A 19,973-nucleotide genomic window follows, 5' to 3' on the forward strand; every position below is an offset into this window, starting at 1 on the left:
AATCCTATATTATAGGAGTAAGTTTCCATTGCTGTAGCATTGTGATATAGTTATCTCCATTTTTCAAAGTAAATGATTGGTGTGATATATGTTTTTGTACACGTTTTGGACAATAAATCTCACGGTTACGTTATTTGTATGGATCTATACAAATATCTGGATATACTTCATATAATTAAACTGTGAATTCTTAAAGCATTCTTCACAGTTCGGGTTATTTTTATACGTTTTATAAAAGAACAGATGCGGAAACTAAACGCGTTCAGACAATGAGTGGTCTGCAAATGGAGCGCAAAAGATTAAGAAAAAAAACTACAGCAAAATATTGACAGTTTTTAGTCCATAATTATTCTCAATGAGGTCAAGACAACCTTAGTTTTTACGTTGATTTTCTATAGTCAAGGATGTATCCACAATAGAATGGGATTATCGCCGAATTCTAGTCCAATTGTCTCAAAATGACGTTTCGTTCCACAAAAGCAATGTTACACTCGTATGTTATTTAGTTTTGAAACACTAGATTTTAGCCACAGGTTTTTCTAAAAGATTTAAACAAAACTCAGTAATATAACAACCATTTTAATGGTTAAATGATTTCAGTTTCAATTGCCTCTAATTCTCTATGAAGAAACTAAGAAGGCCGGTAATGAGTCTGCAGATCTTCTGGTGTTGTGGATCTTCATGGGCGTAGTTGGTAACCTCGATGTTCACGACGCTCATTTACCAGTTACTCTTATAAAAAAAAAAGATATGTTTTTAATCGTATTTGTGCAAAAACACACGAAAAGCTAAATTTAAAGTGCTGAGTAGGGTTGATAGTCACAGTAAAATTATAATGAATTTTCTTCCAAGTTAAATTGGTTATCTAATTCAATGTGCAATTTTTATCTTACACTCAGTATACTAATAACTTTACTGTTCTTGTTTAAATGAGTGTACAGCATCTGGTTCACGTAGGGTTGCCACTTCATTAAGTTTGATTCGAATTATTTGGTTTTGCATATTGCATATCTCTAATATATATAAATCTCGTGTCACAATGTTTGTCCTCAATGGACTCCTAAACCACTCAACCGATTATAATAAAATTCGCACACCATGTGCAGTTCGATCCAACTTGAGAGATAGGATAGTTTAAATCTCAAATTATAGTCGCAATTTTAATTTATTGCTAATTATTTGTCTGTTATTATTTGACAGTCACAATTATCTGTTAACTCCAAATGATTCTAACAGATGTCGATACCTTTCGACTGGGTTGAGTAAGTAATCAATAGATGGCGCTCCTACGGTAAATCTACGAACGTGTCATATAAGCTTATTAACTGCGCGCGGACGGAGTCGCGGGCGACAGCTAGTTAGAGCTATAGATTTGGGTAATGTAAAACATATCTTTTTTAATACTCAAGAATCTAAGGTAGATGTTTTTTTTTGTCCATCAAGAAGTCAAGGGTTGATAAGTAACTTTATTCGCAGTCAGTGTTCTGGTTGGTTGGCAGCCCTAGGTACAATGGAGAGCGAGTGGTGAGCATATGAAATGAATTACTGCGCATTGTTCGTAGATCGACCTTGCGTTAGCCGTATCGATATACTACGACTATTTATATTAACTTCATTTATATTTAGATATTAATAACTAGCTTTTACCCGCGACTCCGTCCGCGCGGAATAAAAAATAGAAAACGGGGTAAAAATTATCCTATGTTCGTTTCCTGGTTCTAAGCTACCTGCCCACCAATTTTACAGTCAAATCGATTCAGCCGTTCTTGAGTTATAAATAGTGTAACTAACACGACTTTCTTTTATATATATAGATGTATGAAAAATAAGCTTTATATAAAAAAAGGAAAATCTTAATATCAGATTGTGTTTTGAAATCGCTGTCCTTCGTTTTTGAGGAAAATAATGATAGGTAGGACGAATAAATGTTTATTAATTTAGCATGAAATATTCAAGCAAATAACAATTTTATTTAAGGTGTAGCTATTATTTTAATTTTTCTGATATAGAAATAATAATTATTAGAGTATGATAAACAAAATTATTATTTAACAGAAATTAGCAGATTATTTGAAATCGAATCGGTGAATAGCGGATTCTATCCCACGACACGTGATTGGATGTTCGTAGCCTTAACCAACAGGCTATTAACGCTTTTGAAATAGTCCTGCAAATTAAGTCAAATTAATCGAGATTCTTAATCTTACTAATATTATAAATGCGAATGTTTGTATGGATGGATGTTTGTTTGAAGGTACGAACGGCTCAAAGGATCTTAATGAAATTTGGCACAAATGTATAATTTAATTTGATAAAAAAAAATAGACTACTTACAATTTTTTTTATCTCCGCGCAGACGGATTCTCGGGCGACAGTTACTTTAAATTATATATTGCACACTAATTTATTCATCATATAAAGGCCAAAGTATGGATGTATTGCGTGAAAAAAGACATGCGTGAGAAAGGGGGTAAATTCAGATATGACGGCTGATAGAGATGTAGTACATACTGTGCCGACCCTCCATAGGTATAAGGACAGGTTGATTACGAATTTATTCATCTTAAAATTAAACATTTTAGATTTGCATCTTAAATTATTCGTTTCGACATCTTTTAAGTACCACGATCCGTGTTCAAGGAAAACTTCCCGTATTTTACTTACCTCTTATGAAATAATAAATAATTTTCCCCTAACCTTACGCTAGTTTTGTTATCTTAACTTTATTACAAGAAAACCTGTCGCCGTAGTCTGACGTTGATGAATTGTATATACTTTTCAGTGCTCAGATAAGATAGAATGTGCCATTTTACTTATAAATAAAGCATTTCGCTCTCGCAAATAGAAATGTACAGTCACAGTCTTTGGCGATATTCGTAAAGCGACAATCGCTTGAACGTCTGTTACATTATACAATATCCAGGGTTAAGCACAAATTATGTATATTTTTTAATATAATTAAATCAACTATAGCATTGCATACACATGCAAAAAGGGGTGCAGTTTGTTGCGAGGTTTGAGACATTTTAACTGGAACACTACGAACGAAGGTGACTGTACTTTAATATCAAGACAAATATTATAATAGCAAATAACCTAATGACAATTTCGCAAAAATAACTATCACAATATTATTTGATGATAAAACAAGGTTGTTAACCTGAATAATATTTGGTTGTTATGATGTGTAAGAAAAATACTTTTACAGTGGTAGACGCCAGCAACAACATCTTTTGCACGAATTGGCCTCGCTCAGTGACATACCACGACCACACAGAAGACAGGCGTCAAGTGGAAGTAATTCCGCGTACAGTCTGATGAGTGTGGTGCCGGAGGACTAATTTTAGCCCTCTTTCCCTTCCCACCCTTTTCTTATAAGGAAAGGATGGGAAGGGGACGTGGATTTTATGGAGGAGATGCATAGGAAGGTTAAATATTCTCTTTTTGTGCGTCTCCTCCTTCGTCGATTGAGGGTAGGCAACGCGTCTGCAATTGCGAATGTCTATGGACAGCGGTCGCTTCGCCATTTCGGCGAATTCATGTGGCCGCTTGCTCGTTTGCCACCTTGTTATATAAAAAAAAACTTAAGAGCAAATAATCGATCCCGAACATTGTTTGGTAATTGGTATTTCTTCTTATTATTTATAATCAATTCACCTCCATTTTGGCAATTTTCATCGAACTACCTAGCACAAAAATTTACGAGAAAGTGTTCGTAGCGTCATATAGCGTAAAGTGCAACGACAAATCTCATACAAATTTTGTCGTTAACGTTAAGAATACTATCTCGCATATGTTCGTGCTAGGATCTCCTTTATCTGTCACCAAATTACAGGTCTCCTGGCCTTGGTATTACGTTATCGAACGTGTCTTCGTTGACACGCGAAACGTTAGAGTATTATTATTTGTGCACACATATTGCGCGTGAGTGGCCGTTTTGCATCCCGGCTACAGAAGCCGTGTCGTGACTGGCTGTACCTACTATAGTTATGTCATAGCATTTTAATATGTTAAAACGCTTGACGTACGTTTGACTAAGTATAGTAATTGTTACTAAAGAGAACAGTTTCATGTTCTAAGCGATAGAGGTGAAAGGACGCAAAAATTAATTAATGGCTTTACTCCTTGTTCTGACCTTAGCCCGCCAGGGGGCGCAGAAGAAAAATGAATAGGAAACAAAAAAATATTTTTAACAGTGGTAGAGACAGCAACAACAACATCTGCTTCACGAATTAGCAGACTCGACAGTTGAAATACCACGACCACACAGAAGACAGGCATGAAGTATAAGCAATTCCGCATTTCGTCTAATGAGTGTGGTGTCGGAGGCTTAATTTCGGTCCTCTTAACCTTTCCACCCTTTTCTTATAAGGAATGGATTGGAAGGGGATCTGGATTTTACAGAGGAGACGTCGCATAGGAAGTGGATATATCCTCTTTCTGTGCGCCAAGTCCTCTGCCGATTAAAGTTAGGCAACGCATCTGCAAATGCGGATATCTATGGGCAGCGGTCGTTATGTTATTTTTGGAGAATTTGGGTGAAAACTTCTTACCTTATACCTACTATTAAAAAAATGGTTATTGTGAGAAAACTATAATAGATAGATATATGCTATCGCGGACTTTAATTTAGAAAATTTAAAGAGCTACTTTTTGTCCATACATCATTTTTATGTAGGTCCTATAGTTTAGCCTACGTAAGCGCTGAAAGTAAAAATGTCCCTATTTTTCGCAACGAAATTTGAAGCTAAATTAAAAATCTACTAGTCTTCTTGTTATTAAAAAAAAGTGGGACCCATCTGCAAGCACTTCCTTTCGATTAAAATATTTTTTATCAAAATCGGAGCACCAGGGGCGGAGTTTCGCAGTAACACACATAAAAAAAATACAGTCGAATTGATAACCTCCTTCTTTTTGAAGTCGGCTAAAAAGGAACCAGTACTGTAGATAGATTAATTCACACATCGTACAAGGATCCGTCTCCTAAAACTTTCGATATGCAATAGAGTCTTGGTAACTTCACGGCGATCTCAAATTGGGTAAACACGACTTCGGCGCGGCGCTAAATGTTTGACACGATTTATGTTATCAAGGGAGAGTTGACAATGTTGCTAGTTGTTACACAAGTTATATATTAAGAAAGTTTTGATTAGATATAGTTTGCTGAAGTAATGCACGGAGGTGTCCAATCAACTAAGAGAATTTAGGCACCTCATTTTTCTTGATGTGTTTTTTAAAGTCTGTTGCCGGCGACTCCGTTCGCGCGGAATTAAAAAATCTTAATTAGTAGTCTATGTGTCCTTAAAGACTATGTTCTACATCTGTGCATCAAGATCCGTTGTGCATCAAGATCCGTTGAGCCGTTCTGGAGATACCATCTAACAAACATCTATCTAAACTTTCGCATTTATAATATTAGTAAAATAAAGTAGTATTCTTATCACGACGTTCTAAGTAATCATCTTATTAAAAGTAACAATTTAATTTTATATTTTTTATAATTCTATCTTTTTTTAATAGGACAATTCAAGTAATATAAAATATATAATATATAACATGTATATACAATTCAACTATACATGTTTTATTTTAACTAAATTTTCGTAATTATATTTGATATAATAGTGTGCAAGAGAGTGATCGGTGCGCATTTAAAATAAAATATAGTATACTAGTATAGTACATAGAAAATTACTAGAATTACTTACGACGTAGAATTGCGTAGTACAATATTTACGTGAAACGTATAATTTAAATGCACTTGACCGTGGTTACGCTTCGTCGCAGAGGATAAAGTTGTGGTTTAATACTATAGTTTGATTACTAATTGAAATTTTTAAATCATATTTATTGTATACTCTTTGAAGAAAATGGTATTTTTTAAGAATGTGGTACGAAATGGGAAGGTGTCTTAATGTACCAGAATCACTTGCACTGATAAGTGAACCATTCGTGCAGCTAATGTTATTACAAACTCTACCGCTGTCAAATTTTCTCTCGATCAAAATTCTATCTTCACAGTAATCGAAAAACACTGATAATTTTTCACTTAGGTTTCATTGGACGTAAAATACTAATAAATCTATCTATCGATTTGACTGAAAATTGATGGGCAGGTAGCTTAGAACCAGGAAATGGACATTGGATAATTTTTATCCCGTTTTCTATTTTTTATTCCACGCGGACGGAGTCGTGGGTAAAAGATAGTATCGTATATATTCGTCTCTTTAACCGCTCGCAGTGCATTGTGCGTTTTTCACAAAAGATTTTTATTTTTATTTTGTTTTGCGTGATAATACCCCATAATCAGTTACACACAGTCCGTCAACGTGAACGGACGTGCCGCGTGCGTTCAGACGTAAAATAGGTCATTACAATCGCGAGTGCCGCGCCGGTGTTATTTATTACGTTATCTGTTGAAGGATCCGTAAGGATTTTATACTTATCAATGCATTGTTCTAACGAGAGCCTTGATAGTATACACTGTCTGTCATCTTGGATTAAACCTTCAATGTGTTTGTGTGCTTTTCAAATTTGTTGTATTTATATTCGACACTTACCTGACTTAATGTTGAAATTGTTGACTTAGTGATTAAATAGCTGTAGCTGGCAACTCTGTCCGCGCGGAATTAAAAAAAAAAACTAAATAAGTAGTCTATGTGTTCTTCCATACTATGATTTACATCTGTGCCAAATTTCATTAAGATCCGTTGAGCCGTTCTGGAGATACCTTCTAACAAATATCTCTCTATCAATCTAAACCTTCGATTTTATAATATTAGTAAGATTTTTATTGATTTCAATTATTCACAATTATGCGTAATTTAACATTTTTAAACACTTCATTCCAAAGATTCGTATCTTAATTCTTCCTAAAATTATACATGCGAATGTTTAGATGGATGGATGGATGTTTGTTTGAAGGTTTCTCCGGAACGGCTCAACGGATCTTGATGAAATTTGGCACAGATGTAGAACATAGTGTGAAAGAACACATAGGCTACTTATTATGTTGTTATTTGGCGACAGCTAATTTTATATAATACGTATTAAAGTAGATTAATTCAGGTTTAATTATGAATACACTGGTACCCATACATAACTATTGTAATGGTTTATTGTACCCGCAAATTGAACACAACGCGACATAGGACTCGTTTAATGATTAGACGCGGTGTGACCAAAATGGGGTCAGCAGAATTCAATTAAAGTCGACTTGGAGAAGACAAGCGTGACGATACAAGGTTGTGACGCGGTCACGTTAAACTGATGTTAATTTGACGTTTAAATTAAAGTTTGATTGTTTTTTTTATTGTTTTAACTAATTAATTTAACAGTTAGTTTCCACTGTGTGATGGAAAATTGTAGTGTCGCAAATATTTGTATCCAAACGTATGGTTACATTTGTAAGAAGGAACTTTAAAATATAACGTTAAAATATTTTTTAACTTTAGTACTCTCTTAGATATAATCTATTCTTCTTACTAATATTATAATGCGAATGTTTAGATGGATGGTTGTGTGAAGGTATCTCCGGAATGGCTCAACGGATCTTGATGAAATTTAGCACAGATGTAAACATAGTCTGGAAGAAGGTATAGACTACTTATTAAGATTTTTTAAAAGACGCGCGTACGGAGTCTTGGGCAACACCTAGTAAAAAAACATATTTATCTTTTAACGATCCAAGAATTTTAAAGTAAATTTAAAGCTTTTAAGTAACAGTGGTCAATGGGTGAGTTGTCCTTGGCTTCTTGCACTAAATCTTCTACTAATTACCTTATTTGTCTCCATGTACAAATTATTCAAATTTAACCATACCGTCGCTTGACTAATGTTCGACTATTTTCTCGACAATTGTCAAGACGCATCCGTAATTACGTAATTCTTTACCCCTAACTACGAATTCTCGAAGACAACTCGTTCAACAGATTTATTGTTGGTGTTATGTCTACTATATTTGTTTACGATAATGTTGACAGAACTTATATTTAATTGCGTACATAATTAAGTAGAAATTGCCTCTATGTTTGGTGTCAATTATTGTCAAGGGTAACTTATACAATAATATATTGAAATTTCAATATAGTCTCTTTAAATGTATATTACTTTCGATTAATATGGCTTTTTCATGAAAAAAATATAATTAAGAGTGCATATTTACAGATTTTATACATTATTAAAGAACGCTGCTTTCTCGCTGGTTTTCTGGTTCTTGAGTTCTTGACTTGGTATTGCCATTATATTTCTAATCCATAGACTATTACAATATTAAAGAACTCCAGTGCAATTAATTGCATTTTTTAAAGAAACAGCTAAAACACTCACGTATATATATCCGGTGTCGTCACCGACTAGTTTCGAGCCCTTCGGGGACCCTTCATCAGGGTGAGTGGGACTGGTATTATTTCGCGGACGCGGCCCGTCGCACACATCACACTCAGTGAGTATGTACTACATCTGTGCCAAATTTTATTAAGATCCGTCGAGTCGTTCTGGAGATACCTTCAAACAAACATCCATCCATCCATCTAAACTTTCGCATTTATAATATTAGTAAGGTTTGAAAGCTGTTATACTTTTAAAATAAATTTTCGTATGTCCTCCTATGTGTTGCTAAATCTTTGTACAGATTTTTATGAAATTTTGGCAGAATGCTAGAGATTTTTGCCTTAAAAGAGCTAAAAAAAGTTATGTTTTTAATGTAACCTTTTTACTTGGATCAACACACTATGGATGGGTTTTAATTAATATAGACATGTCGTTAACCGAATAAAGTATGGATGGATTGTGTGATAGATATGAGTAAGAAGGGAGTGAATTCAAATATAATGGCTGATAGAGATGTATGGAAGAATAGTATTTTGATTGTAGGGACAAAGGCATAAAAGTGAGGCAGTTGTATATAGCCAGGGCTAGCGACAAGCCGTGGCATTTTCGTCAGCAAAAGTTGTCACATAGGCGCCTTACAGCGGTATCTCGGCATACATCTATCACACTCGACCTGACGTACAGAGATTATAAATGATAGCTTTATCAGTAAAAACAACACTCTAATCTTAATATTTCCTAACTCGTCAGTCTCAAGAGCCTGCCGCTCTTCTACTGAAATAACATTTACAGTTACATGAAATGCGCAAGCGTATCTATTTTTTTTTCTTTATTTTCATAAAGAAAAAATTTCTTTGGTTCTTATAAACATTATCTTAGCAAATAACTTACAATATTATTACAACTACAAGTACAAGAAAATAAAAACTAGACAAAATATTAACAAACTTTAAATCTTTGATAACTTCTATCTTATATAATTAACTAGCTTTTTCCCGCGACTCCGTCCGCGCAGAATAAAAAAAAAAAAAAAAACGGGGTAAAAATTATCCTATGTCTTATTCCTGGTTCTAAGCTGCCTGCCCACCAATTTTCAGTCAAATCGATTCAGCCGTTCTTGAGTTATAAATGGTGTAACTAACACGACTTCCTTTTATATATATAGATATGCATTATTTTGATTTAAATTGATTTAAACAGATTTCTATAAAATGTCTTAAAAATTTACTATTAAATAAATTTGAAAATGTTGCAAAATACGAAATGTTACTTTAGAAAGGATATATATAGATGGGTCCTATGTATATGGGCCAAAGTAACAAATTGATAATTTTTTTTTGTGTTAGTAGCTACCTATTAGTTTAGTTAACAACATACATTAAGCAAAATACACATTTACAGGTGTAAATTATTTTTTATGCTGAAGTAAAATGGCTTATGCTGTTTATATTTCTATATGGTTGTAACCTTGAGAGCCTCTCCTGAAAAGTTGGTTACACATTCGTAGGAGCCATCGATATATTATAAATGGACATATGAAAACCATTGCACCATTACTCATATCAGGCGAGAAAAGATATAACTGCGAAAGTAGCTGATGTATCTTATTATTACGTAAAAGACAGTTGTCTCTGTTATCGCCGTTTTCACTACCGAAACATGTGTACAAAACAAATTGCCATCCCTTTCTTACTCTTTGAAGAAACAAGGACAACAATATATTCGTATTATTTTACAATTTATAACTGTTATTAAAATGTGTACAATTTTTTGACGATCAATCAAGCTTACTATATTTATCTTTGATTGAAATAATGTAGTGTTGGAAATACGGTTATGATTTTTATTACGTATTTCCTGTCATAAAAAAACATGCCTTTTGTGTGACATTCTGATAAGGAATACTGTCATCTATTTACTTTGCAATGCAAACATTTGTACCTTTACCGGTCTACAAATTAGGTTTGGTTTACACTATTTAATTATAGCAATTGACATGTAGACAGGGCCGGCGTTAGGTTAGGGCACGGTTAGGCGCCACAGGTCTACGAATTATACAATCTCACATAACCCTGTTAATATATCAAGGTATGGTAAAAAAGACGCTTGTGTAGAAATCTCGTCCAGGGCGTTAGCAGACTTAATACCAATGTGTGTGTACGTCCTCTTATTGTCAACATTTTGTGCTGTAAGTGCCCGGTGCACTATCAATTTTTATCAAATTTTATGTGTTTTTCATATTATATGATACATTATATATATATGGCAGTATTTTAACTTTAAAAATTAATACTTTAACAAATAAAACAAAAAAAATTACTTCGCAATTATTGATTTTCATAGATTTTATTGAAGTTTCCGAATTTAATAATATAAAAATAATGTAACGTGAATTCGATGTTTATTATTGTACATAATAAATAATAGTATAACAGCAACAAATGTTTTTGATAAGGGTATGCACACATATCGAGGTTCAAGGAAGTGCGTAACGCACTGGTACGCAGTTTGTGTGTACACGGCTTAATTTAAAATCCTCTTATCGTATGATAACGATTACAAAAACGAAGGGAAATCAGTCTTGGCGACACCCGTCATGATTACGTTCAATGATTGTTCATGATATATCAGATCGGTCGACCTCGAACACTATGTTTTACGGTCTTTGATTTTTTTAATATTGAATAAGATAGCGCTTGACGACGATCTCATCCGATGTGGTCTAAAGATGGTACGCGTTAGATTTGTAAATGCCTATTCTCTCTACTTATATAGGCCCTTACATCGTACTTGAACTATTACACTAGAATACGACTATCTTACTAATATTATAAATGCGAAATTTCAGATGTGTTCTGACTTAATAAGATTTTCTTTTCAATTTCGCGCAGACGACGTCGCGTGTGATACCTAGTCTAGATTATAGTTCGGGGAATCCCATATTGCTTACGATATGTTAACCATCATTTATTTTATTGTGCAGGTGAAAAGAACAAGTTTAAATTGCGACTGCTATAAATGTGGGTTTTTCAATGCCAAAACACGCATTCATGTAACACAAGATTTTCGACTCAATCGTCTCCCTAGTGGTTCATGCAGATTCTTTACTGCAGATTAACGGTTGACACCAGCAACAACATCTGTTGCATTAATTTCCGGCTCTTCCGACAAAATAATACGACCACACAGAAGACAGACTTGATGTGGAAGCAATTCTGCGTTATGTCTGATGAGTGTGCGTGACGAAGTACTAATTTTAGTCCTCTTTCCCTTCCCACCCTCTTATGAGGAAAAGATGGAAAGGTGATCGGAATTTGACGAAAAAGGTGACGCATAAGAAGGGAAAATAGTCTGTTTCAGGGCGTCCCCTTCTCCGTCTAAAATTAGGCAAACCATCTACAATAAGCAGCAGTCGTCTCGGCAAATCAGTCGGTCGATTGCTCGTCTGCCACCATACCCATAGGGAAAAGGGCAAGCTGATAATTTCTTAAGTTACAACAAAGTGGCTCTGATTGTGGCAGTTAATCTTCTATTTGAATACGTATGCACACTTACACGACTAACAATTCACCATTAATGATTCTAACCTCTACCAATGTAACGCGTGGCATGGTCAATCACGCTTTCATCTCTGATTGTATGCGGGTCAATTATACATCGTCTCGCTTCGATCTCCTGATGCTTAACAGAATTGATTGGCGTCCAACATTCAATGAAATGGATGGTCGTGGTATTGCACCGATCGTGCATCAGATGTTACTGGCGTCTACCACTATTCAATCATGGCTCTTAATACGAGTAGTATTTATATTTTTTTTTCAATGACTATCTTTCCTTGAATGGAATATGAAACGTTAAATTTTCATAAATTTAAAGTCCGAAATGTAAAATTTTCGTTGCATAATTATTAATTAACTTTTATTGAATCTCTGCTATTTTATTTATTAGAAGATTTTGCCCACGACTTCGTTAATATGCCTTCAAAACATCGCCACGAAATTTTGAAGTAAATAATTTTTATAAAAGCTACTAGTAATTATTATATGGTGTTCAAGTTTTCTTTTAAGTTTTTCTATTTTAAAGATGGTAGATTTTTTCCATTCTGTAAAAAAAAATTCAGCAACGTCGCTATTTGAAAATAGAGTTATAAGATTTCCTCACGTAGGGTCGGCACACAAGGTTTTATAAACCTTAAAGTTTTGGCTTAAGTTTTTACGGCCGGCCGCCTGTTGCCAACCCTACCTGTGAGGAATTTCTTAAAATTAAATATAATATAAACGAAATAATTCAAAACTACTTCTAAAAATACATCAAAAATAAATATGAGTAAGAAAACATTATAAATAGAAAAACTTTAAGCTCTTGTCGCTAGTAGCAATTGATCACCATATACTTCAGTGGTACTGTTATTCTTTACTACCTATATTTGTTAGTGTTGTGAATGCGTTTGCACTGCGCGTGTTTCCGAACTGGCGGCTACGTCCGCTGTCAATGTGACAGCGTCTTAAATAAACAGTCTGCGCTAAGCAAGCAATCGTTTCATTACTCCAAATACGTAACAGTAACCTTCTTTGTTAGTTATAATGTTTCATTAATGAAGTATATAACTAAAATCTAGATACATAATAGGATCTGGATCAGCTAGAATCTAAGAGACGGAGATATTTTTCTTGCTAATAGAGGTTTCCAATTAACCAGAGTTTCTCGCTTATAGAAATGTCTGTCGTGACCGAATAATTCTCACACTTCATGTCTACACATATTGTTAACTCTGTTTTTTTAAACAAAATTTAAGCGATGACAATAATCTATCTATATATATAAAAGAAAGTCGTGTTAGTTACACTATTTTTAACTCAAGATCGGTCGAACTGATTTAGATGAAAATTGATGGGGCTTAGAACTAGGAGACGGACATAGGATATAGGATATAATTTTTACCCCGTTTTCTTTTTTTTATTCCGCGCGGACGGATTCGCGGGTAAAAGCTAGTTATTAATACAAGAGCCAGTGCATTTGAACTGTAACACTTTATTATTAAAAGAAAAAGTGAAAATATTAATTGCGTAATAAAGTTTTTCATTTTTATCTTCGGATGGTAACTGCTCAGATAAGATTGCATTTTAAATGACACATTGAAAATTGTGAATACATTGTATATATGTTACCTTGTGTATACAACACTAACAACTAATACCAAATATCAATACTGCTACAATAGGTTGGTATAGTTAAGGAATTAAATTCCCTTCCCACTTGGAATCAAACACCTTGGAATCAACAAACAACCGTAAAACTGCAGAAATGCTCATACAAATTCATAATGTAATCTTAGTCTCCTACGAAAATCTGATTAAAATAATTAAAGGAAAATGTTTGTAATGTCCGCTCTATAACTCGTGTTGTATAGTACATAGTCATATTAAATCTATGTACTACATTTATATATAGTATTTACATATACTTTTTACGTCACTGTATACCGGGTATTACCAGATTGCAGTCGATCTTTATGTACTCACAAGAGTGACCTTGACAGTTTATATGCTAAATGTTGACGTGTTGCGTGGATATAATATTAACCGCGAATTCGTTAATTTAACATAACTTCCTTATGTACTAAGTCTATAACTGTGTGAATCATAAGTCCTCAATGAGTGGTTCGGAGTCCCAAGTGACTAGGCCATAGCCAACCATGCTGGCCCAGTGCGAATTGACTTCACACATATCTTTGAATTACTTTACAGATGTAAGTTGCAGCATGATGTTTTCCTTTAACGTAAGAACATCGGATAAATGTACATAGAAATTTTTAAATCGAAAACCACATTGGCACATGGGATTGAACCCGGGCCTGTAGATTACAACTCTGGTGCTCACCTATAACTTATTGACGCTCATTAATTATAACACTAGCTATCGCTCACGACACCGTCTACGCGAAATGAAACTCTACATCTATGCCAAATTTCATCGAGATTTTTGCGGCCGTTCTGGAGATACCTTCAAACATAAATCCATCTAAACATTCGCATTTATAATATTAGTAAGATGTAAGATAGTTAAAGGACTGTGTAAAAAATACTATTCTAGTACTATATGTAATTCGAGGCGCTTGATATTAAAATGATTAAGATAATATAGTGATTGATGCACGTACGTAAATTTTAAATATTTTGATATAATATCGTTTTAATATCTAATTAGTATGTCGCGAGATTACATTTATGTTGCGTATGTTATACGAATTAATAATTATTTTATAGAGCGAAAAAAAAGAGACATCGATTTTGTTTAAATTCATTAAGTGTGTACTTTACGCTAGCTACCTGTTTTTTTTTATTACAAATTTTTATGTGTGCATAATTTCTCCAGTGAATTGTTTATCTTCAAAAAAATTACCATTGAAGTAACTAAGCAGTGTTCGTTATAATAAGGCGCATATAATAAGACAGGTGTGAAGTGGAAGCAATTCGAGTGTGGTACCGGAGGCTCAATTTTTTGTCCTCTTTCCCTTCCCATCCTTTTATTAATAGGAAAGGATGGGAAGGGAAAGTAGATTTGGCGGAAGAGGGGACGCATAGGAAGGAGAAATATCCTCTTTCTGTGCGTCCCCATCTTCGTTGATTAAAGGTAGGCAACGCATCTGCATTAGCGGATGTCTATGGGCAACGGTCGCCTCGCTATTGCGTCGAATCCAGGTGGCTGTTTGCTCGTTTGCCACCTTATGATATAAAAAAATAAAAAAAATAATGTGCACTATTGAAATATTAGCTATGGCCCGCGATATCGTCCGCGCAAAATTAAATAAAAACTTAATAAGTAGCCTATGTGTTGTTACAGATTATATTCTACATCTATGCCAAATTTTATAGTTATCCGTTGAGACGTTCTATAAATACCTTCTAACAAACATCCATACATACAAACATTCTCATTTATAATATAACTAAGATCAGTAATATATAACAATACAAATAATATAGTTAATAATAACTTTTATTGTAATCTCAATAAATAAAAATTAATATCCCTGTAATTGTCTTATTAGCCTTTCAAATAACTAAAGAGATTTACTTCCTACAAGTTGAAATTACTTCGTAGACTTTTTAAACACGGGTTGTTAAAAATTACTGTGCAAATGTAATTTAAAAATTTATTTTATTAGTCCTTTAAACATGATTAAAGTTACTCTTATCCAGTTATTCCGGCGCAATCATATTACCGCGGTGTAACTGATAAATGTCTTGACGTAAAACTAAATTTTACAAAATGATTATTCACAAACAGTGACATTATCTTAAGTCGTCTTTTATTTGTACTGCAGAGAGTGAGACTGAGCTATGAAAATTCCATCGTCTTGATAATATTTGATGGTTGTTAAAGATTTTATACAGCAATCTGTTATCTTAACTATCAGGGTCATGTCGCCTTAATTCATCATTTTGACGTGATTCTGATGAGATTTGTGAAGCCAGCTTGTATGTGCCATTTCGATAAGGTCTTTTGCAAGCAACGTATCGTTATATAACTTGGTTATGTAAGTTTGCGATTCTATTTATTTCTTTATCAACAATGGTGACTATCAAGTAGCTCACCGGGACAACAGACGCTCTACATTCGGTTACCTGTGTTTGTCCACGATTGCCATATCTACTTTATCTACGTCTCAGTGATTGTCGTGTAAATTTAAACAACCTGACGACTACTCATGCGAGATTCTTGACTATATTGCTCAAATCTTTTGATTCAACTAACTGTTTATCTGTAGACTAATGGGAGACCCTTAGCGTAGATTTAGTACGAAATATTTACGCTAAAGTGCTAGTTAGGAGACAATTAAATGACTGTGTGCGACATTTAATTATTCATTTTTAACAGCTTAAACTAAAATAGTGCCCCGAAGTGTGTGAAAACAGTATTGATGGATTAAAAGTGATATTGAATTAGGGTGTTTTAGTTATCAAGATGTGTTTTCGAAGGGAAAGTGGATTAACAAAGTGAGAATGTGCGTGAGGTGATGTGGGACGGCCGAGGGCCTGGTTTGGTGAACTTAAAAACATTCCTCTACTAAAAATCCTGAGCCAGGGCCCTACGGACAGCACTAAGGACTTGCGCAAAATGACCAAGGGCCCTAGGAAAGTGAAACTAGTCATTGTAGTCAACAATAAGAAAGAGTAAGTAAAATTTTTTTATTTAACTACCGACTTTATTTTTTTATATCTAATTTTGTAAAGTTCACTACAGATTATTATTATGTGAATTATAAAATTGATGCATATTTTTAATGTCACTTGAAAGTTTTTTTTTTATTCTATTGCATTTAAGTAACCAAAATGATTTAACCAATTATGTCAGACAGCCAAAAGATTTTTAGAAAAATATATTATATCCCTCTTATTCACTTGAACAGAGATAACATGTTTTTGTAACAGTAGAAACTCACATGAATACTTACAATAGTAGACATTGCTTGATCCTCACCTTGTCGTGTGCCGGATGCAAGCGATTTTGCACCTATTACCTCACGTAATTAAGCCGATTTTGAGATAAAGGATTTGCATATAATGGCCGTACTCCCCGACGACCATTCATAAACACTAACGACCACTTCCCTACTGTTGACAATCTTATACTACTTTGTAGTATTCTTATTGTGGGTTTCCAATGTCTATATACTTGTATACATATAGTTGTCTCAGTTTTATTAGAGGGAATGATTTTTTTATTTCGCTTTAAATATTAACTAGCTATCACCCGCGACTCCGTGGAATTAAAAAGAAATAGTTGTCTATCTGTTCTTCAAGACCAGGGGATCCCCAAACTATTTTGGACAAGTGACCCCCTTTTCCAAAATGAACCGTTACCATTGACCCCCCATGACCAAATTACCTACTTTTAAGATTAATTAATAATAGTATTCATTCTGACTTAGGTCAATAGAAGACAGAGTGAGAATTGGCAATGCTTTAATTTCGATATCGACCCCTTTGGGAATCCTTGTTCCAGACTATACTTTACATATATGCCTTTCATCTAGATCCATTAAGCAGTTTTGGAGATACCTTCCAACAAACATACATCTAAAATTTCGCATTTATTAAGTAAAGTATATTTTTGTACTAGTGTTGACAATAGAAATCCACGCGTGATTTAAGATGTTCACACGGTGTCGAAAATTTGAGATATGCGTTTTCGTAACTTCATACAAGGAATATGTTAAAAAAATTAAAGATTTTTCGTTTTAAACGACTGATATACGCTGTACAAATCTAATACATTTTTTATTGATCACGTTACGCACGCTACTTTACGCACGTTACTTTTTCGCAAATTTTCGTGTTAGGCCCATAAGTAGGAATTCTTATTGAAGTTTATATTAAATAATAGCATCGAATAAGTTATAATTTCGAGATATTTCTGCGCCATTTCATAAATTACTTATCTATCTTATATATATAAAAGAAAGTCGTGTTAGTTACACTATTTATAACTCAAGAACGGCTGAATCGATTTGACTGAAAATTGGTGGGGAGGTAGCTTAGAACCAGGAAAAGGACAATTTTTATCCCGTTTTCTATTTTTTTTTTCGTGCGGACGGAGTCGCGGGTAAAAGCTAGTTGTAATTAATTTTCAGTTACAGTTAGTGGTCTAGTTCGTTATCTATTTATTATCGATACTTTTAATCCGTTACTAAAGATAAGATAAACTGAATAAATTTGTTATTATTTATATTTTAAAAGTATATTTTATACAAATGTTAATAATTATAGTAGTTTAATAACAGTGAAGCGAAAATTTTGTACACGTTTTCGAAAAATTGCACGAACGGATATACTTGAAATTTGACACAAACTGCGTACAATTGAAACAGGTTATTATGAAAAAGTGCATAAATCTATTTTCAATCAAAAATTAAAAAAAAAAAACATTTTTTTTTAAACTAGCTTTTACAAAAAGTTCCTATGTCCGTCTCCTGGTTCTAAGCTACCTCCCCATCAATTTTCAGATAAATCAGTTCGAACGATCTTGAGTTATAAATAGTGTAACTAACACGACTTTCTTTTATATATATATAGATTATGGTCGAAGTTAAATTGGCGACCACTAGCATTAATCCTTACTAATATTATAAATGCGAAAGTAACTCTGTCTGTCTGTCTCGCTTTCACGCAAAAACTACAGAACCGATTTAAATGAAATTTTGTACACAGATAGTCTAGAGCCTGAGGATGGACATAGGCTACATTTTAACGCGAAAAAGGGGTTGTAAGGGGTTGAAAGTGGGGGTGAATGTTTGTAAGGAATTATCGTCATTTTTACAGTTAGAAGGTTGAAACTTATTTTCAAAGCTAATTTGATAATTTGATAAAGATAAATATGAAATTAAATTTTTGGAAAAATTTTACCCCCTATGGTGCTAAATAACAATAGGGGATGAAATTTTGTTTTGCAATATATTCGGTTTTGGTGAATGTTTTGTTTAATATGTTTTGATGTTACCCTTACCAATATTTAGTCTAGAGCCTGAGAAAAGACGTAGGCTACATTTTAACGCGAAAAAGGGGTTTGAAGGGGTTGAAAGTGGGGGTGAAAGTTTGTATGGAATTATCGTCATTTTTACAGGTAGAAGGTTGAAACTTATTTTCAAGGCTGCTAATTTGATAAAGATAAATATGAAATTAAATTTTTGTAAAATTTTACCCCCAAGTGTGCTAAATAACAATACGGGATGAAATTTTGTTTGGCAATATGTGAGGTTTTGTTGAATGTTTTCTTTAATATGTTTTGCTATTACCCTTACCAATATTTAGTCTAGAGCCTGAGGAAGGACATAGGGCACATTTTAACGCGAAAAAGAGTTTGCAAGGGGTTGAACGTGGGGGTGTAAGTTTGTAGGGAATTATCGTCATTTTTCCAGTTGGAAGCTTGAAACTTATTTTTGAGGTTGCTAATTCTATATAAATAAATATGAAATTAAATTTTTGTAAAAAATTTACGCCCAAGGGCGCTAAATAACAATAGGGGATGAAATTTTTATTGGCAATATGCTCGGTTTTGGTGAATGTTTTGTTTAATATGTTTTGCTGTTATCCTTGCCAATATTTAGTCTAGAGCCTGAGGAAAGACATAGGCTACATTTTAACGCGAAAAGGGGGTTGTAAGTGGTTGAAAGAGGGGGTGGAAAATTGTATGGAAGTATCGTCTTTTTGATGTGAAACATCTATAGGATCACTTGTAAACCGAATTGTTGGCGTGGCGACGCTTGCCGTGGCGACGGGTCGCCACGCTATACTAATGTATATATATATATATATATACATATGTATACCTATTATAATTATTATTATCATTATTATTTATTTATTTATTTAATTATAATATTTAATATTTTATGCATATTACTTGTACACACACGATGTTTCACATCTGCCAGGCGTCCCATGACGGCTCACAAGTTTTTTTTTTACAGTTAGAAGCTTGAAACTTAATTTTGAGGCTGCTAATTTGATATAAAGAAATTAATATTCAATATTTGAAAAAAGTTTACTCTTAAGGTGCTAAATAACAATTAGGGATGAAATTTTATTTGGGAATATTTTAGATTTGTTTGGGAATATTTTAGATTTTTTTGAATGTTT

At 33.7% G+C, this 19,973-nt stretch overlaps 1 protein-coding gene across 7 annotated transcripts in view; it reads left to right on the forward strand.

The window, feature by feature from the left end:
- LOC106707245 (transcription factor EB) overlaps positions 1–19,973 on the forward strand; it is a 79,494-nt gene that overhangs the window by 42,974 nt on the left and 16,547 nt on the right. Inside the window, exons 1-2 of one of the 7 annotated variants that reach the window (XM_045683831.1) lie at positions 6,326–6,427; positions 16,213–16,508. The exons of 4 other annotated variants lie outside the window; for them this stretch is intronic. In XM_045683831.1, coding sequence (XP_045539787.1) covers positions 16,453–16,508 — 56 coding nt within the window. In that variant the 5' untranslated portion in view covers positions 6,326–6,427; positions 16,213–16,452. 2 more of the 7 variants (XM_045683830.1, XM_045683829.1) reach the window with 2 other exon arrangements.

This window comes from Papilio machaon, chromosome 23 (genome assembly GCF_912999745.1).
Source record: "Papilio machaon chromosome 23, ilPapMach1.1, whole genome shotgun sequence".
NCBI lineage: Eukaryota > Metazoa > Arthropoda > Insecta > Lepidoptera > Papilionidae > Papilio > Papilio machaon.